At 35.8% G+C, this 16138-nt stretch overlaps 1 protein-coding gene across 17 annotated transcripts in view; it reads right to left on the reverse strand.

Annotated features, from left to right (window-relative positions):
- HYCC1 (hyccin PI4KA lipid kinase complex subunit 1) overlaps positions 1 to 16138 on the reverse strand; it is a 177809-nt gene that overhangs the window by 111904 nt on the left and 49767 nt on the right. For all 17 annotated transcript variants that reach the window (XM_089917731.1, XM_089917730.1, XM_089917729.1 and 14 more), the window contains exons 4-9: positions 14045 to 14224; positions 13109 to 13189; positions 12493 to 12608; positions 12024 to 12119; positions 3482 to 3598; positions 422 to 509 (exon numbers count right to left, since the gene is read on the reverse strand). In XM_089917731.1, the coding sequence (XP_089773857.1) occupies positions 422 to 509; positions 3482 to 3598; positions 12024 to 12119; positions 12493 to 12608; positions 13109 to 13189; positions 14045 to 14224 (678 nt within the window). The remainder of the gene's footprint in view (positions 1 to 421; positions 510 to 3481; positions 3599 to 12023; positions 12120 to 12492; positions 12609 to 13108; positions 13190 to 14044; positions 14225 to 16138) is intronic.

Genomic DNA, 16138 nt, shown 5'->3' on the forward strand with positions numbered 1-16138 from the left:
TTTAACAGATTTTTAAAAAGAATAATTCCTTCAAGATCTTTCATAAGATCCTCTAAAATGAGGAGTAAGAACGCAGAAGGAAACATGGTTAAAAATATATGTGATGAAATTTAAAATTCCAAAATACTAAACTATATTTCCAAATGCCTAATGCTAATTAATAAATGCAGCTTGAGCATGTTAATAAGAATATTCTTAGAAGTGAAAATGACTATTCATATCAGGCTAAGACGTTAGCCTAATGAAATTTTCAAATTATATATACCTTTTTCGAGTAACAAATTTTTCTACTATAACAGGAACATGAATCACTGAGTACTAATAATGTATTAATGCACTACAAATGGCTACTTCTCAATTTATAGTTCTAAATTGAGAAATTTTAAATTACAAAATTTACATAAATAAGTGAGACACCTACCAGCAATGGCTCTGGATATAATTCTAGCTGGGCTCTGTATATAATATCATCCAATGCTTTTTGAGCTAGATCCCATTCTCCATTATAACTATAAAATTAAATGAAGTATAATTACTTTAAATTAATTCTATATAACTGAACAAGATATAATGAGAAACTGTTTGTCTTTAATAAGGAAAATAATAGATCGTATTAGCACATTGCTTAGCATTCCACCCTCATTAAATATATATTTCTAAATCTTTGAATTCCTTTCAACTGTATCTGAAAGCCTATTAATAGCAAAGAAAATTTTACAGATGTAATTTCTTCTCTAAAGAACATGTCTATTCATAGAACAGACAGCCAAAAAGCTAGGCAATCTCAAAGCACTTTACTCTTTCAAAACAAGTCAGAGCATAATAAATTACATACCTTAGAATAATGTTCAGAACACTGTTTGGTCAAACTACTCTGTAACTCCCATGGTTTTTAATGAAAATCTACAACTACTGTGGCTTGCAGCATCCTAAGTAGTTACTTCTTTGCATTCACATAGTCATTTAGAAGTGTACGTGACATATGCTGCAAATATCACAGAGATACTGGGAAAAAAGTGCACGTGTATATTAATTTTCAAAGATATGGCCAAACTCTTCCTAAAAATTGGCTAAATGATGGAACGGACAGAGAAATAATGGCTTGCTCATCTGACAACAAAATAAAGAAGTGTGAATTACATCAAGCGTGCAAGTGAGGCCTAAAAAATGGAAGCAGCATTGCTCTCACCCTAAAAACAAGATAAAGCCAGGTAATCTACAAAATCATAACTTCTCATGAATCCAACAAGGAGCTAAGGTCACAGGGCAGCCAAGTAGCCCGAAACCCAATGGCAGCTAGGTGCCCCTGTAGAGAGTGAGGCCACAATGCAGGTGGGTAAAAAGAATTCAGCTAAACTTTTCAACAAATTTCTAAAAGCCAGGTGTGGGCCAGTACAAGAGTACAAAAACTCTGGAAGCAGATACAAGGGGACGTCACACCCACTCATAAGCTCTTCTCCACAAACCACCTTTAGGCACTCATAAGAAAAACTAAGCGCAAGGCGGGGGACCAGAGAAAGCTGCTCTTGGTAGTGCAGGCCTGAAGGAGAAGAGTGGCCACCAGAGCAGGAAAGACACCAGACAGATCCAGCCAGACACTTTCAGTGGAACAAAAGTTTAAAGCCTTTGGGGAAAGAGCAGAAAAACCCTTTCACCCCGAGGGCGGAGGTGAAGACCAACTCACTCTTGCTGTGAGGCAGAGAAAAAGAAAAAAAGCCTCTACATGTAGGGGAGGATCAGGAAATCATCCTATGCTGAGAAGAAGGAAGGCCAGAGGTCTCCTGCCACTGGAGGGGAGGCAGGACCACTGAGGAACTCCCACCCAGATAAGCAGGGACATAGGGCCTGCTTAGAACTGAGGCTAGACGAGGACAACAGAAAACACCACTTCTCCTCCCCCCCACCCCCAACCAGGCTAGTACACATCTAGAAACTTGGAGCAGCACTCTACTGCTGGAGGAGGGGCAAGAACACAGAGAGAGACCCTCTCTGAGGTACAGACACACCCGGAAAGCTAAAAGCTGAGGACGGAGCAAGAGTACTGAGGAAAAACCCTCCAGCAATAAGTAGCAGGTAACATAAAAGGAATTTGGAGTAGGTGGTGCAATACAGGTAATCATAGCAGCAACGAATCCAGTCCCAGCTCACTCCTGCCTACAAAAACTCTACCAACATCCTAGAAAAGAGGCATATCCATTTCTAGGCATAAATAATATTTATCTCAATCTTTACTGTCCTATCCATGAACAAAATAATGATCAATCAAATATTACAAAGCACACAAAAAGCAAGAAGAAAACAACCCACTATCAAGAGACAAAAACCAACCGAACCAAATTCAGAGATGACTCTGAGGTTGTACTTACCTGGGAAATTAAAATAACTGAGGTTAATATATTAAATGCTCTAGTGGAAAAGAGGGACAACATGTATGAACTGACGGGTAGTTTAGCAGAGAGATAGGAACTATAAGAAAAAGCCAAATGAAAAGGCTAGAAATAAACACAGTAACAGAGATGAAGAACCCCCTCAGTGGGCTCATTAGTTGACTCAACATAGTCAAGGAAAGAATCAATGAACATGAAGATAGATCAACAGAACTTAATCAGAAACACAAAGCAAAACGGAGAGAAAATAAAATAGATCAGAGCATCTAAGAGCTGTGGGACAATACTAATGGTCTAACACAGGGGTCAAGAAACTTTTTTTTAAAGAGCCAGATAGTAAATATTTTGGGCTCGTGGGCCATACAGTCTCCACTGCAACTAGTCAACTCTGTCACTGTAGCACAAAAGCAACCACAGACAATACATAAACAAACAGATATCACTGCTTTTCAATAAAGCTTTTTAAAAACCAGGGAGCATGCCAGATTTGGCCCAAAGATCATAAATTCTGCCTTCAGTTAAGAAGCTTATAATCTACCGGGGAAAATTAAGGTATCAAGTGAATATAATATAAAGTATAGTAAGATATGTGTAGTAAGAGAAGTACAAAGTAGTAAAAGGGTGCAAAGAAACATACTAATATCTCAAGTATCAAGTAAGACTGAGCATCAATATTAGAAATTAATAGCAAATTCATAAAATTTGATGAAAGAGGCTCTAAGATGTTTCTCAAGAATTAAAATTTCTGGAAATGGAAAAGAGATATTCATTAGGGAAAAAATGCTACTTGGAAATTACAGCAAAAAAAAATTGAGTAATGAAGAAAGAAACTGTAAGTGTATTTAGGTGTCACTAATTTTCATTCTGTCCCTGAATTAAAGAAAGACGATGAAGTGTTTTAGTTGGTTACAAATTCTTTGGAATATTAAAAGATACGTTTTAAATAATAAAACTATTATCAAGATATTGATTCATATTTTTTTCACAAAAATATGCTGATTGTTTATTGAGATTATAATATAGCAACAATAAAATAACCGACTATAATTTTCCAAAGAGATCAAAGATTAACTTTGTATATGAAATAAACTTACAAGGCAAAATAAATTCCTGTTAACATTTGCACCATGAATCCTGAAGAAACCGGTACCCTGCTACTTATACCTTTGTATTTTCTTACATGTTGTCGAGGATATCCACAAACACAGATTCTAGAAAGACCAAAATAAATATATTTGTAAAATTAGTAAAAATTAAGGTAATTTATTTTTTAACATTTATAAGCCAACAATGTACGAGGTATGCTCTCATAACAAACCAAACAGCAATGAAACAAAGAATCTTTCAAAACAGAACGTTTGTCTGTAACATTTTACTGAGTAAGTTAGACTGGGAAAAAATGTAGAAAGCTGGGGGTATGTTAATATAAAGTAAGTGAACCAGATTCTCAGAGCTGGTTCACTAATTTTGATCAATCATTATTACTGACCAAATTATTAATGATGTTTGGTTACCATAAAACATGAAGCTCAGCACTATTCATCATGAATAGATCAGTGGTATGATCCTCTATTCCCGATAAAGTTCTTGACACAAACTGCAGGCTCCAAAAAAGTATTCTAAAATTAGACTCAAACTTCATACAGTATATCTTAATAAATTTCAGATAGATTGAAAATTTTTATGTTAAAATACCATAAGAGGGTGGCGCAGTGGTTAAGAATCCGCCTGCTAATGCAGGGGACGTGGGTTCGATCCCTGGTCCAGGAAGATCCCACATGCTGCGGAGCGACTAAGCCCATGCGCCACAACTACTGAGCCTGCGCTCTAGAGCGCATGATCCACAACTACTGAGCCCGCGTGCCACAACCACTGAAGCCCGCGCGCCTGGAGCCCGTGCTCTGCAATGAGAAGCCCACGCACTGCAACGAAGTGTAGCCCCTGCTCGCCACAACTAGAGAAACCCCACGTGCAGCAACGAAGACCCAATGCAGCCAAAAAAAAAAAAAAAAAAGTAACATACTATCATCAGGGAGTGAAAAGGAAAGAATAAGAGGAATGTATAATTATCCCCACATTTATTGGGGGGTTTGGATAGCTGGCTGGCTGGTAGTGCCACTAAATCAATTAGGACAAGTAACACATACTGTTTTGGAAGGTGCTAAGTTTCAGATATGTTTATTTTTAGGTATACAATATAGGTATCAGTTTTGTCTGTCATGTCCTCTCTCCTACCCCCAACGTCTTCCATTAATAGTACCTCTATCCCTCTTACCTTTAGGAAGTAGTCACCCCCTATAAAATTAAGTATAACCATGTGATTATGGTGAGGCTGACAATAAAACTGCCTGTGACAAGAGATTGCTACTCTGAGATCTATTTTTCCCTTCTTCCTTTTAATAACATATATAAAGGCACACTCCCCTCCACACTCCCCAACCAATTTTAACTAGAACTATGGTCACCTGCTAGAGACCATATTTCCTAGGCTTCCTTGCATCTAAGTGTGACCATGTGACTAGTTCTGGACAGTGGTCTGTTAACTGAAGTCGTATGACTTCTAGGCTGTACCCTTAAAAGGCAGCTGCTTGCCTTCCACTCTCTCTTTCTCCCTGCTTTCAGGATACAAGGCAGATGTAATAGTAGTGATCCATCACCATACAGACAAGAGTAACACCATAGGGAATGGTAGAATCCCAAGAAAGAAGGAGCCTGAATACTTTAGAAACAGAGCCAATCTGCCCTCAGACCATCTATCAGCTTGGACTTTTATGTGAAAGAAAAATAACCACTTTATTTAAGTTACCATTATTTCGGATAAAACAGCCAAACCAAAATTTAACCTGATACAGTACTCTTCCAATAATACTACTATGCAACTTGGCCCTATAGGGGTTTGTATAAGCTTCAGACGGCACAATCAAAACTTTTGCTGGATTGTTTTTCATAGTGAACCTGGGAGAGATGTTCTTTTTCCTGTGTTCACTAAAGGAAGACAATCTAAGCTTTTAGCTGCCTGTGGTCACTGCTCTTACCACATAGAAGAAGCCTATCTTCAGTAAAAAAAAAAAAGTACAATGCCAACAGATGAAAATGAGGTAAGAGAGAGAGAGGAGAGAATAGCCTGATAACAGTTGAGCCTCTGCATCTAGTTGACCCTGAGGCCAGTTCCATCCCTGTTCTTCCCAAGTACTAACAGCCAAAAACTTTCCCTTTGATATTAGGTAGTTTTACATAGGTATCAGTCAGTTGCAAGAGAAAGAGTTCTAACTCTTACAAGGTATCTATGGGACATCTTGATGAGGATGTTTACTGAACTGGATACACAGGTTTAGAAATCAGAAAAGAAGTATAGGGTTTAGGAAAGAGAATATGGTCAGAAAAATAAGTTATTGCTGTTATTACACAACTTTTAAAAAACAACATTGCCATAGCTCTAGGATGGTCAATCAACTTTTAAATTTACTTTAGGTAAGAACTAGAGAGATAGTTCTCTCAATTCACAAAAGAAATAGGATTCCAGGTTCTCTTGTTTTCTCTACTAGCTACCTATAAGGAAATAAGCAGTTTATCTGTTAGAGGCTGTATTTACGTCTTTATTCAGAAGTGCAGAGGGTTAGTGTCTTAGTCCGTCTGGGCTCTTATAACAAAATACAACAGATGGAGTAGTTTATAAACAACAAAAATTTATTTCTCATAGTTCTAGAGGCTAGAATCACAAGATCAGGGTATCAGCATGGTCGGGCGAGGGCCCTCTTCAAGGTTGAAGAGTTCTTCATCTTCACATGGCAGAAGGGGAGAGGGAGATCTGGCTAAGAACACTAATCCCATTCTCAAAGGCCCCACCTCCTAATACCATCACATTGGGCATTAAGATTTCAACATAAGAATCTGGGGATGGGGGGAACACAAACATTCAGATCATAGCAGTTAGGGGGTTTTGTTTGTTTGTTTTTTAGCAGTTAGTTTTTAATAACTACTAAAACTTTACCCAAACTGTAGCAAGTGACTTCAGGAATTTTTCATATATCAATGAAAGATTTTTAAAAAATAAAAACTGAATTATTTCCTTTAATCATAATTTTACTTAATGGATCACAAATCTGAAGTGGAAGAGATCTATCATTCGTTCATTGAACAAATAGTTACTAAGTTTTTACTGTATGCCAAGCATTTCTCTTGAACTCTAAGGAGACAGCAGTGAAAAAAACACCAAAGTTCCTGACCTCATGATATTCCAGCAGTTGACAGGCTATACCAAGTGAACAAACAAGGTAATAACAGTGTTATAAGTGCTAAAAGCAAATAAACTGGGGTGGGAAGGTGCTACTATAAAAAAGATGATAATGGAAGATCTCTCCAAGGAGGTAACATTGAGCTGAGACCCAAAATAATCTAGTGCTAGCCAGCTGCAGCATAACTCATAATGGCAACTCTTTACCCTCTTTTCTCCAGTCCTTTTTTTTTTTTTTTTAGTAATTAATTTTTGGCTGCTTTGGTTCTTCGTTGCTGTGCGCGGCTTTCTCTAGTTGCGGTGAGCAGGGGCTACTCTTCGTTGCAGTGCACGGGCTTCTCATTGCGGTGGTTTCTCTTGTTGTGGAGCACGGGCTCTAGGTGCATGGGCTTCAGTAGTTGCGGCACGTGGGCTCAGTAGTTATGGCTTGCAGGCTCTAGAGCACAGGCTCAGTAGTTGTGGTGCACGGGCTTAGTTGCTCCGCGGCCTGTGGGATCTTCCCGGACCAGGGATCGAATCCATGTCCCCTGCACTGGCAGGCAGATTCTTAACCACTGTGCCACCAGGGAAGCCCTCTCCAGTCCTTGCTTTTAATAATTAAGAATTCTGATTTACTCATCAGTACTCTGAATGCTCTCTTCAAAGATATTCTTTTCGCATAGATCCTTCACTGAATTTACATAAAACGCAGAACAAAGCAAAAACAATCAACAAAGCTACATGTCACATGAATGCCTGACTCCTCTGTTCATCAGAGGGTATCCTGAAGTTGCCTGACTTCCCTTTACAAATCCAAAACATAAGGACTCGACCTTACGAAAGAGCAGCTGAGTGGCCTAACCTCCACTGCTATATTAAACTTACTCTGCGGTCACATATAGGTATCTCCCAAATTCACAAACCATGATAAAATAAAATTCCTTTTAGAAGGCATATTTGTCAATACATTTCTGGAAGAAGTTCTAAGTATCAATTTGTAAGTGAGGGAAACTACTGCCATGATTCTCATTCTCTGTTGAGAGATACTATCTCTTTCTTAGACTGAGAGAAAACCTGTGAGATTGTTCTCAATATACTGAATTACAAACCACAAAATGATTAGAAAGCCCAATTCCAGTGGGGCTGAATGGAGAGAGTATTTATTTAGAACTTAAAGTAGAAAAGAAAACAGATTAACTACTATCATTAGATCATCAGACCAGTGAGTAGAAACTAGCTAGAAAAAAAGGGAAACAATGATTTTTCTATTTTTTAACTTGAGAAATATTTAAAATTTGGTCCAGTGGTATTTCCTATCCATCTGGATAAAATACATAGACTATGAAATAAAACTAACCAATTTCAAAACCTCTTCCTTTTCTGCTCTGCTTTTTAAATAGTGAGGAGAGGGGAGGTGAGGAGAAAGCCAGGAGAGCAGAAAAAGTGGGGGAATAAGGGAGAAAAGAGAAAATGGAAGAAATTCCTATACAGTAATGAGCACTTTTCTGTTCTCATGCTTCTGCTCTTTGAAATTAGGAGACTAATAAAGGCTGCATCTTCTATCACTTTCCTCAAGAGAATACCACATACAAAAATAGTGCTCAAGTTGCTGGAGAAGAGATTTATTTCAGATGGGTTGTAAAGGAAGGATGGAGAAGATTTACAATGGTGGAAAGGTGTACAAAGTAAATAATAAGAAATGAAAAGTCAACTGTAGGTTCTTTCAACAAGGAATTTCCTAGTATAAGATATGCTCTAGAACAGCTGGCAACTGCAAACAGGTGGGAAAAAAGAAAGAGCGGCTGTGTATCTATAGTGAACATGTGTGTTCATCATTGGGGTGCTAGCTGTCATTTATTGAATGATAACAGTGACATACACTGTGCTAAGAGCTTGTTCTCTCTCTCTCTCTCTCTCTCTATCATTTTTTCAGTCAGGAAAATTAATCCACAAGATGGTTTATTTGCACAAAGCTGTCCCTAATAGACAGAAAACAAGAAGAAATCTGTTCAGTGGTCAGGAAGGCTGATTTAGGAATCAAGAGTGGGTCAGTGTTTCATTACAGGTTCACAGGAACAAATACACTGATCAAGAATCCCTAGCAGTACATATTCAAGTCAGTCACCGAGGTGACTCATCAAGTGAACAAAATCAGGACAGTCCCTTAGACAATGGGGGAAAATTTAATTTACAGCTTAGTACAGTTTCATCTTTAATATTTATATTCTACATCAAAAGGCAAGATAAGCCACTTCTTAAACACAATTGTATTAAAAGAGATGCTCAAAAAAGAAAAAAAAAAGAAAAAACTATTTCCCCAAATTTAGAGGACTTAGGAATATACTAATAAAACTTATTTGTAGTATTGGTGGGTATGTTGCTAATTTTAGGAGGGCCATATGTAATATTTAGTACGAGCAGAAAATAGAAACTTGTTGACTAAAACTCAGTCTACCTCTTGCCTCCTTTCAGATCTCTCTTCTAGTGGTCCATGCACATATGCAGGAGGGAAACACAGGCTATCAAGCTGGCCATCAGTCTGCTTACAGTTAACTGAAGCAAAGCTTATAGTTAACTGAACAGATTTTTGACCACTAGAATAGATTTGTATGTACGCGTGGAGGGTGGGAAGTGTCCAGGATTGTTTTAATTCCACGATTCATTACAATCAGAAGGTTAAAAAAAGAACAGAACACACACACACACAAAAAAAAGAACAGAACACATTGTCACTGAACCTAGCTCAGGTATTCCACGAAATTTTTCTGGTTGTATTTATGTGTCCTTCCTCCTAGACAACCCAGTCTATCATTTTGGTATAATTATCATCAACAACCAAACTAATCAGCAGTCTGAAACTACTGCCACATGGTCAAAACAACTTGATGAGCCATAACACAGTGTGATCACTTTATTTTATTCTTCAGGAAAACCTGCACCAGGACTAAGATCTTCAGGAATCTCTTGTACTTTAACTATCATAATCATTTATAACTTACTTATCACCATAGTTCCATAACTAATTTTCCTTCCATAGCTCTGGACTAGGCTTTGCTTGATTAGATACTAGTGCTTTCTAGTTCTTTGCTATACACCTTTAAAGTGTACACCTTAATTAGAATATTTGATAAATGATTAAGGGAATCCAGAGTTAAGAGAAATAAATAACTAGATTTTAAACTATTGAGAATACAGTAATAGGGAATCTAAAACAAAAACAAAAGCAAACTAAAAAAGATGGAAACGATAAATTTGATGGAGTTCCTATTACATCATGTTCTGTGGCTTAAGAGTTAGCATTATTAAATAGTTTAAGTCTTTTGAATTACATAGATCTCGTTCCTCCCTCATTTTCTTATAGCTAGTGAGTATACAAGAGTTTTTCTTGTGGCATAGAATTAATGTAATATGTTTCTACTAAAACCTTCCTTGGCCAAAATCCTATAGCTAGTTTTCAAGTAATCGGTGTTTCTATTTGTTTTCAAAACCAGCTCTTACTTGTGTTCTTAAAGGATAATCTAAGTCCCTGGTTAGTTAAATTGATATATTAGCCATTTTCTACCCAGAACATAAAAGTAATTATACTGAAGATAGTGCATTGGAGTTACACAGGACAGAAACCAGTGACACATGTTCTTTCCTAACTTTGCCATCAGTCATTTCAGGAAAACATCAACAGTGGTCCTTATTTAGGAGGTTGTGTTAGAACATTTGTATGTATTAGAATGTTAGAGCTTCAAGCATATTAGAATATTCCTGGGTCCTACCATCTAAAATACTGCTTTAAAGTAGTGTGTTTTAAGCTCTACAGGTGAAAAGTTCCTGCATCTAACTACTCCTTAAGCCACTGTTTCTGAAGTGTTGGTTCTTACACTCATTTTAGTGCATAACAACATTTTCACTGGACCATAATGAAACGAGAAACAAGGAATGCTAAACATCTCACTTTTGGCTTATAAACTGTTGTCCTTCCCTTCCATTCTACCCTTTTTGGGTGTTAAAATACTCTCCCCTTTCATTAAATAATGTTGATGGTAGATATTTATAATACAGTGACTTGACAAAAGACAAAGTCGGCAACACCATGTAAATACCCACTTCAGCTTTCTTGAAATTTTACAGATCTGTGAAATTCAAAAACTCTGGGCACCTCTGCCTTTAAAATATTTAAAACAAGAAACATATTAGAAAGAGTAAGTGAGAGAGATGGCACACTGGTACCATCTTCTAAGGTGCAGCAAATGTACTTGTGCTCCAATTCAGGAAATATCTGAAAGACTCTCCACTTCTCTATCTTCTCTAATAAGCCCCCTGCCTTGTTACCTCCCTCTCCCTCTCCCTGGTCCTGTGTGGTTTTCTATCTTATTCAATAGAATCAATTTAGGTTTTTTGTTTGTTTTGTTTTGACTTCATTTCTAAGTATTGCTCTATGCACCCTCCCTCTTACTAACTTTCCAAAGCTACATTTTCTAAATAAGTTCCCCAAATCTAAATTATTTTACAAGTTCCTTAATTCTATATTTTCCCTTATTTACTTGAATTACCAAAGGCATTTTCTCTGCCTTGTTTTTTTTGTTTTCTTTTGTTTTTGTTTTTTTAAAAAAAGGTAACAGGGACTTCCCTGGTGGTCCAGTGGTTAGGACTCCTCGCTTTCACTGCTGAGGGTGCAGGTTCAGTCCCTGGTTGGGGAACTAAGATCCCACAAGCCATGCAGTGCGGACAAAAAAAAAAAAAGTAACATCTTCAACATAGAAAACGTAGAGAATGACAGAAAAATCACACAGGAAAAAAATTAAAATAAACTATAATTCCACCAAGTAGATATAACTATTGTTAATATTCTGGTCATATTCAGTCAACACTGGAATCACACCATATATACTATCATTAAGTACTCTTTTAAATCAGAATTCTTAAATATTTGCATAGTATACACAAGGATTACCATAATTTACTTAACCAAGCTCTTGGCTAAATTTTTTTTAACATGAAAAGTTTAAAAACCAGTATCTCTTACTTCCTTCTTGGTACCAAATTAGAGCACAATGAAAATAACTACCTAGATAGATAGATAGATAGATAGATAAACAGACAGATAAAAAAGCAAACAAAACAGAAACCAACCACATGCCAAAAACTGAAAGGTCATAATAGTTCCATTCTTTTAATTATACAGTATGATCCTTTTCTAATTAAATATTCTATTGAAATGTTATTCAGCTTTACCCGCTTCACTGTGTTTTTTGTGACTTCATTGTGTTTTTAGGGAGCTTTCTGTATGTCAACTACGTGGAGCTTTATATTAACCTATTTAGTGTTTCAAGCAAATGATTAAACAAAACAAAAATAACTTAGATATGTAACAAACTAGCAATCCTAGATTCATATATTTCAATACTAAAAACATTTGAATTTTAATTTACCTTGAACAAATTTGACACAGTGATTGAAGAGAAACACTGGGCATATAAGTTAGGGCAGCATTGTAACACAACAAAAGGAATGTCAACACTTCAAACCTAAAGATAAACCAAAAGAATATTTACAAATCTTGAGAATTCTTAGAAGTCAACTGTAATTAAGCAAGCATTGGGGAGGGATATTATGTTACAAAACAGACCTGTACAATATAATCACACCAATAAGAATACAAAACTGAAAGAAAAAAGTAACAGTCATATGAAAATTATCTTAAAAATTCAATGTTCCGGATGACATCTGAAGCAAAGTGTAAGTGACAAATCGGGAAGATGTGTTTTTCTCTTGTATAAAATAACTCAACATTTTAAAAATTGTTACATACAACTCATTAAACATTATTTATAAATCTACTGAAATAATTTCTTAAAAAATTAGCATGGTACAATAGCGGGTTATGTCTCCACAGTATACCTATTCTGTGCTGTCAGCATCTCCCTTTGGGGGTGAGGTCCGCTGTACACAACTTTTGACAAGCCATGCTGGGATAGGGCGCTCTCGGTCAGAGCCATGGACCCAATACTGGAAGGCTAAAGAAAAGACATGTGAATAAAGAAAAAACCATTCTGTTGAAGATGTGGTATTTAGAATATATACACCAGTAAGAGTGAATGCCATGAACATCATACATCTTGGAAATATTCAGACTGACTACTAAGTATTCTGCTCAAAGATTTAACAAATAATTAAAAACAAACCACAAATAGAAATACAAAATAGTTTAACTTTAAAAATTCTACCCCAGAAATACATAATTGCCACACATAAAAAATCTAATCTTATCTGTCAGGAGAAGGGGAGAATATTTCAAAATGAATACTCTTAATAGATCTTTTAAAATCAGGTTTTAGTTTAATGATTTTGATTGCCCATTTTTACTTTGGGAATAGCCAATACTTTGTGTGGTGTTTTATACTTTTTAAGGCACTAATAAACTGATAAAATTTTTTGTCTCAATAACCAGGCCCTAATTTATAGCAACTTCAAATCTTAGGACCAATAAACTTACTTTGATAAAAATGTCACTTACCTCATGATATACAGATGGTTTGGATAAAGATGGAATCGTAAAACTCAATACTTTGCTATGTCCCTGTTTGTCAACTATTTCCTACAAAAGTGAAAGAAAATATCTTACAATATTTATTTTTTACACATAAATTTAAAAGCTGAATTTAAACTGTTAGTCTAAAAAAAAAAAGACCTGAGAAGAAAGGAATTTTAAATTCAGCTAAAATCTTAAACTATGATAATCGATTATTCACAAATACTAGGAGTTAACCTTCTCCTTAAAATGTAAGTAACATAGTTTTAAGGATGAAATACAGATGTAGTGTGGTAATAATCATTGATTTTTTCTCATGTAAAAAGTTCTACTTTTTAAATCAATTAACATAGTTATGAAATACATTATGAAATGACCCTTAAATTTTTTTTTGCACTTTAAAAAGTACAAACCTTAAGTATGTATCTAGAATATTGTACTATTTAATATACAAACACTATTAGTAATGCAAACTATATATTTTAAATGAATGGTGTGAAGTCTGGAGACAGTCCAGATTTTACAGAATTATTATTGGTAGATATTAGACTAGATCTTTTCTCCCAAACTTTCTGTGAAGGTCACAATAGACAATTTATAGACAGTGGATTTTAAGTCTAAAAACTTGAAAACTCAACACTGGTATTTTCAGATACCTCCATAAAATCATTTAAATGGACTGATTTTTAGTCTCCAATCAATCAAAAAATGTATATTTACATAATTGTATGCATGCCCATATAGCCTTCAACCTCCAGAAAGTTATTTTTGGGAGAATGAGCTACAAGTCATTTGATGTATTAAAAATAAATATTAGCTTTACTAAAATGAAAAATAGTTGCCATTATGTATTCATTTTTGTTGAAAGGGTTATATGCTTGGCTTCTGTCAGAAAACATTTTAACTATATTAAATACAAACCAAATTGTAAACCCCTAGGAGAAGAGCTTCAATGCATCCACTGCTATGCACATTTCTGCTGGCTGAGACGGCAAGGTAGCACCAAATCAGTTCTGGAAGAAACTGCAGTGTAAATCGAAGCAACTGCTCCTCTCCGCTGCGATAGAATTCAAAGAGCTGGTGACAGACAGGTTCTAGCAACTGCAAGAAAGACAAAATATTCATTCAAGGACTGGACTGTATTTGAATGACACTGATGTATTAAATATAAAAGGTTTTCCCTGATTGGTAATTACTGAAATATACAAATGTCTCCATTTTTTGGAAACACAAAACTATTCATAGCTAAGCTATTTTAGTAATGAACTCTAGTGGAAGGCCAAACTGCAAACTAAGTGTATACTGAGGCACTTTATAAACTCTAAAACATTCTATAACTCGAAGGTAGTATTGTTATTAAAACCATATCTTTTAAAATTCCTAAAATAGATAGGTTGTGAGAAGTTTCTTCCTGAATGTCCTTGCTTCCAGATAAAACATGTCAATATAAATGATCGGCTACAGGGTTGGAGAAATTGATATGGGAGTCCTAGGCAGTTACTGTCTCATTGCCCTCCTGAGTTATAACTAGGCAGCATGGGACAGCAATGACCAGTATGTGGAGGGAGAAGCTGAATAATATAAAGCCCCTAGGCCTAGTTTCTTACTGTAACCATGGTTAATTCCCCCAGATGATCTAAACGTTGCTATCATTTTATTTTAAACTTGATTTGGACTTACTGATAGCCTTTTTTTCCCCCCACCACACTCCCCCAGTTACCCAGTTAACAGAGCTGACTGTATCTTTATAACAGACATTTTCTTAAAAAATCAGAAAGTCAAGATAAGAGGCTCTTATAGGTAAGTATTATCTTAAAGCATATATAATCATCACACACAAGTCATTAACGAATATGTCAGGGCTACTTTTCAAACAAGCAGGCTACTATTATATTTTCAGCGAATGGGAGTTCATTCACTTCGCTAACTTAGGCAATAGATTGACGTCAATTTACGAAACAGATTTTCTATTACCAATAATTGGAATGAAGAGGAACTAAAGTGGATGTTTTGATTTCAAAAAAGTTCAATATGTAAAGCAAACCGGGTATAATTAAAGTCAGTATTATAGAAAAAGTTATACTTTAATAAATATTGACTAAATCAAACTGGTCTTTCCTGTTGAAAAACTATCTTCTGACAGTTAAGGAACATTTTTCCACTCTCAGAATGGTCATCAGAGTGCAACAGGTGTCCACTGTGGCATGGCAAAGGCAAAAGGAAACTGGAGGGTCAGAGGCAAAGTAACCCCATTCACAGATAGCAAGAAAAGTTTTTAGGGTAGGAATTTGGAAGAATGGAGAGGGGGATGGTGGAAGAAAGACTGGTAGGGGAATGTTTAGCTTTCAAGATGGAGTTTTAAAATTTCTTTGTGGACCAGGGTCGATAATCTTGTACTGTGGTGTAATATCGGTCTTCTCTAAATACCACGGAAAGCTTTGATTAAATCAATTAATATAGTCTAAAAATTATTTGCAAACTTGTGAAACTTTATGCTGAAAATTTATTCAATAGGCTGCATGAACACATAATCAATTTTAATCGAAACACTCCAAAAGGCCTTTTAAACTGGTTTAAAATCTAAAATTAAATGGAGTTTTGGTTTATGAAAGCAGAACCAAATGAAGACAGATTCAAAAGGGATGCAGAAGTTATATATTGCAATGAGATTAGATGAAATTATGCATATCGAAACACTAGAGGTAAATACCAGTATCTGTGCAGGATTTTACAGCTTGCAAAGTACGTTCACATATATGAACCCATTTAATTCCCACAATATTATATGGTACAATGTCATTACCCTCATGTATACTTTCTACATAAGGAAATTGAGACAAAGAAGCTATCAACTGAAACCAAAAACATCACACAGCTCAGGAAAGTCTGACTGAAGGCAAGGCTTTCTAACTCCTTTATAAACATACCTGAAAAATGTCGAAAAAGAATAAAACAATATACAATGTGGGAAACACAAGCAGTGTTTGACTTATCTAACCTGAATATATATATATA

This window comes from Delphinapterus leucas, chromosome 9, assembly GCF_059928025.1.
Source record: "Delphinapterus leucas isolate spDelLeu-1000000601 "Yukka" chromosome 9, BTC_Dleu_Yukka2, whole genome shotgun sequence".
Lineage (NCBI taxonomy): Eukaryota > Metazoa > Chordata > Mammalia > Artiodactyla > Monodontidae > Delphinapterus > Delphinapterus leucas.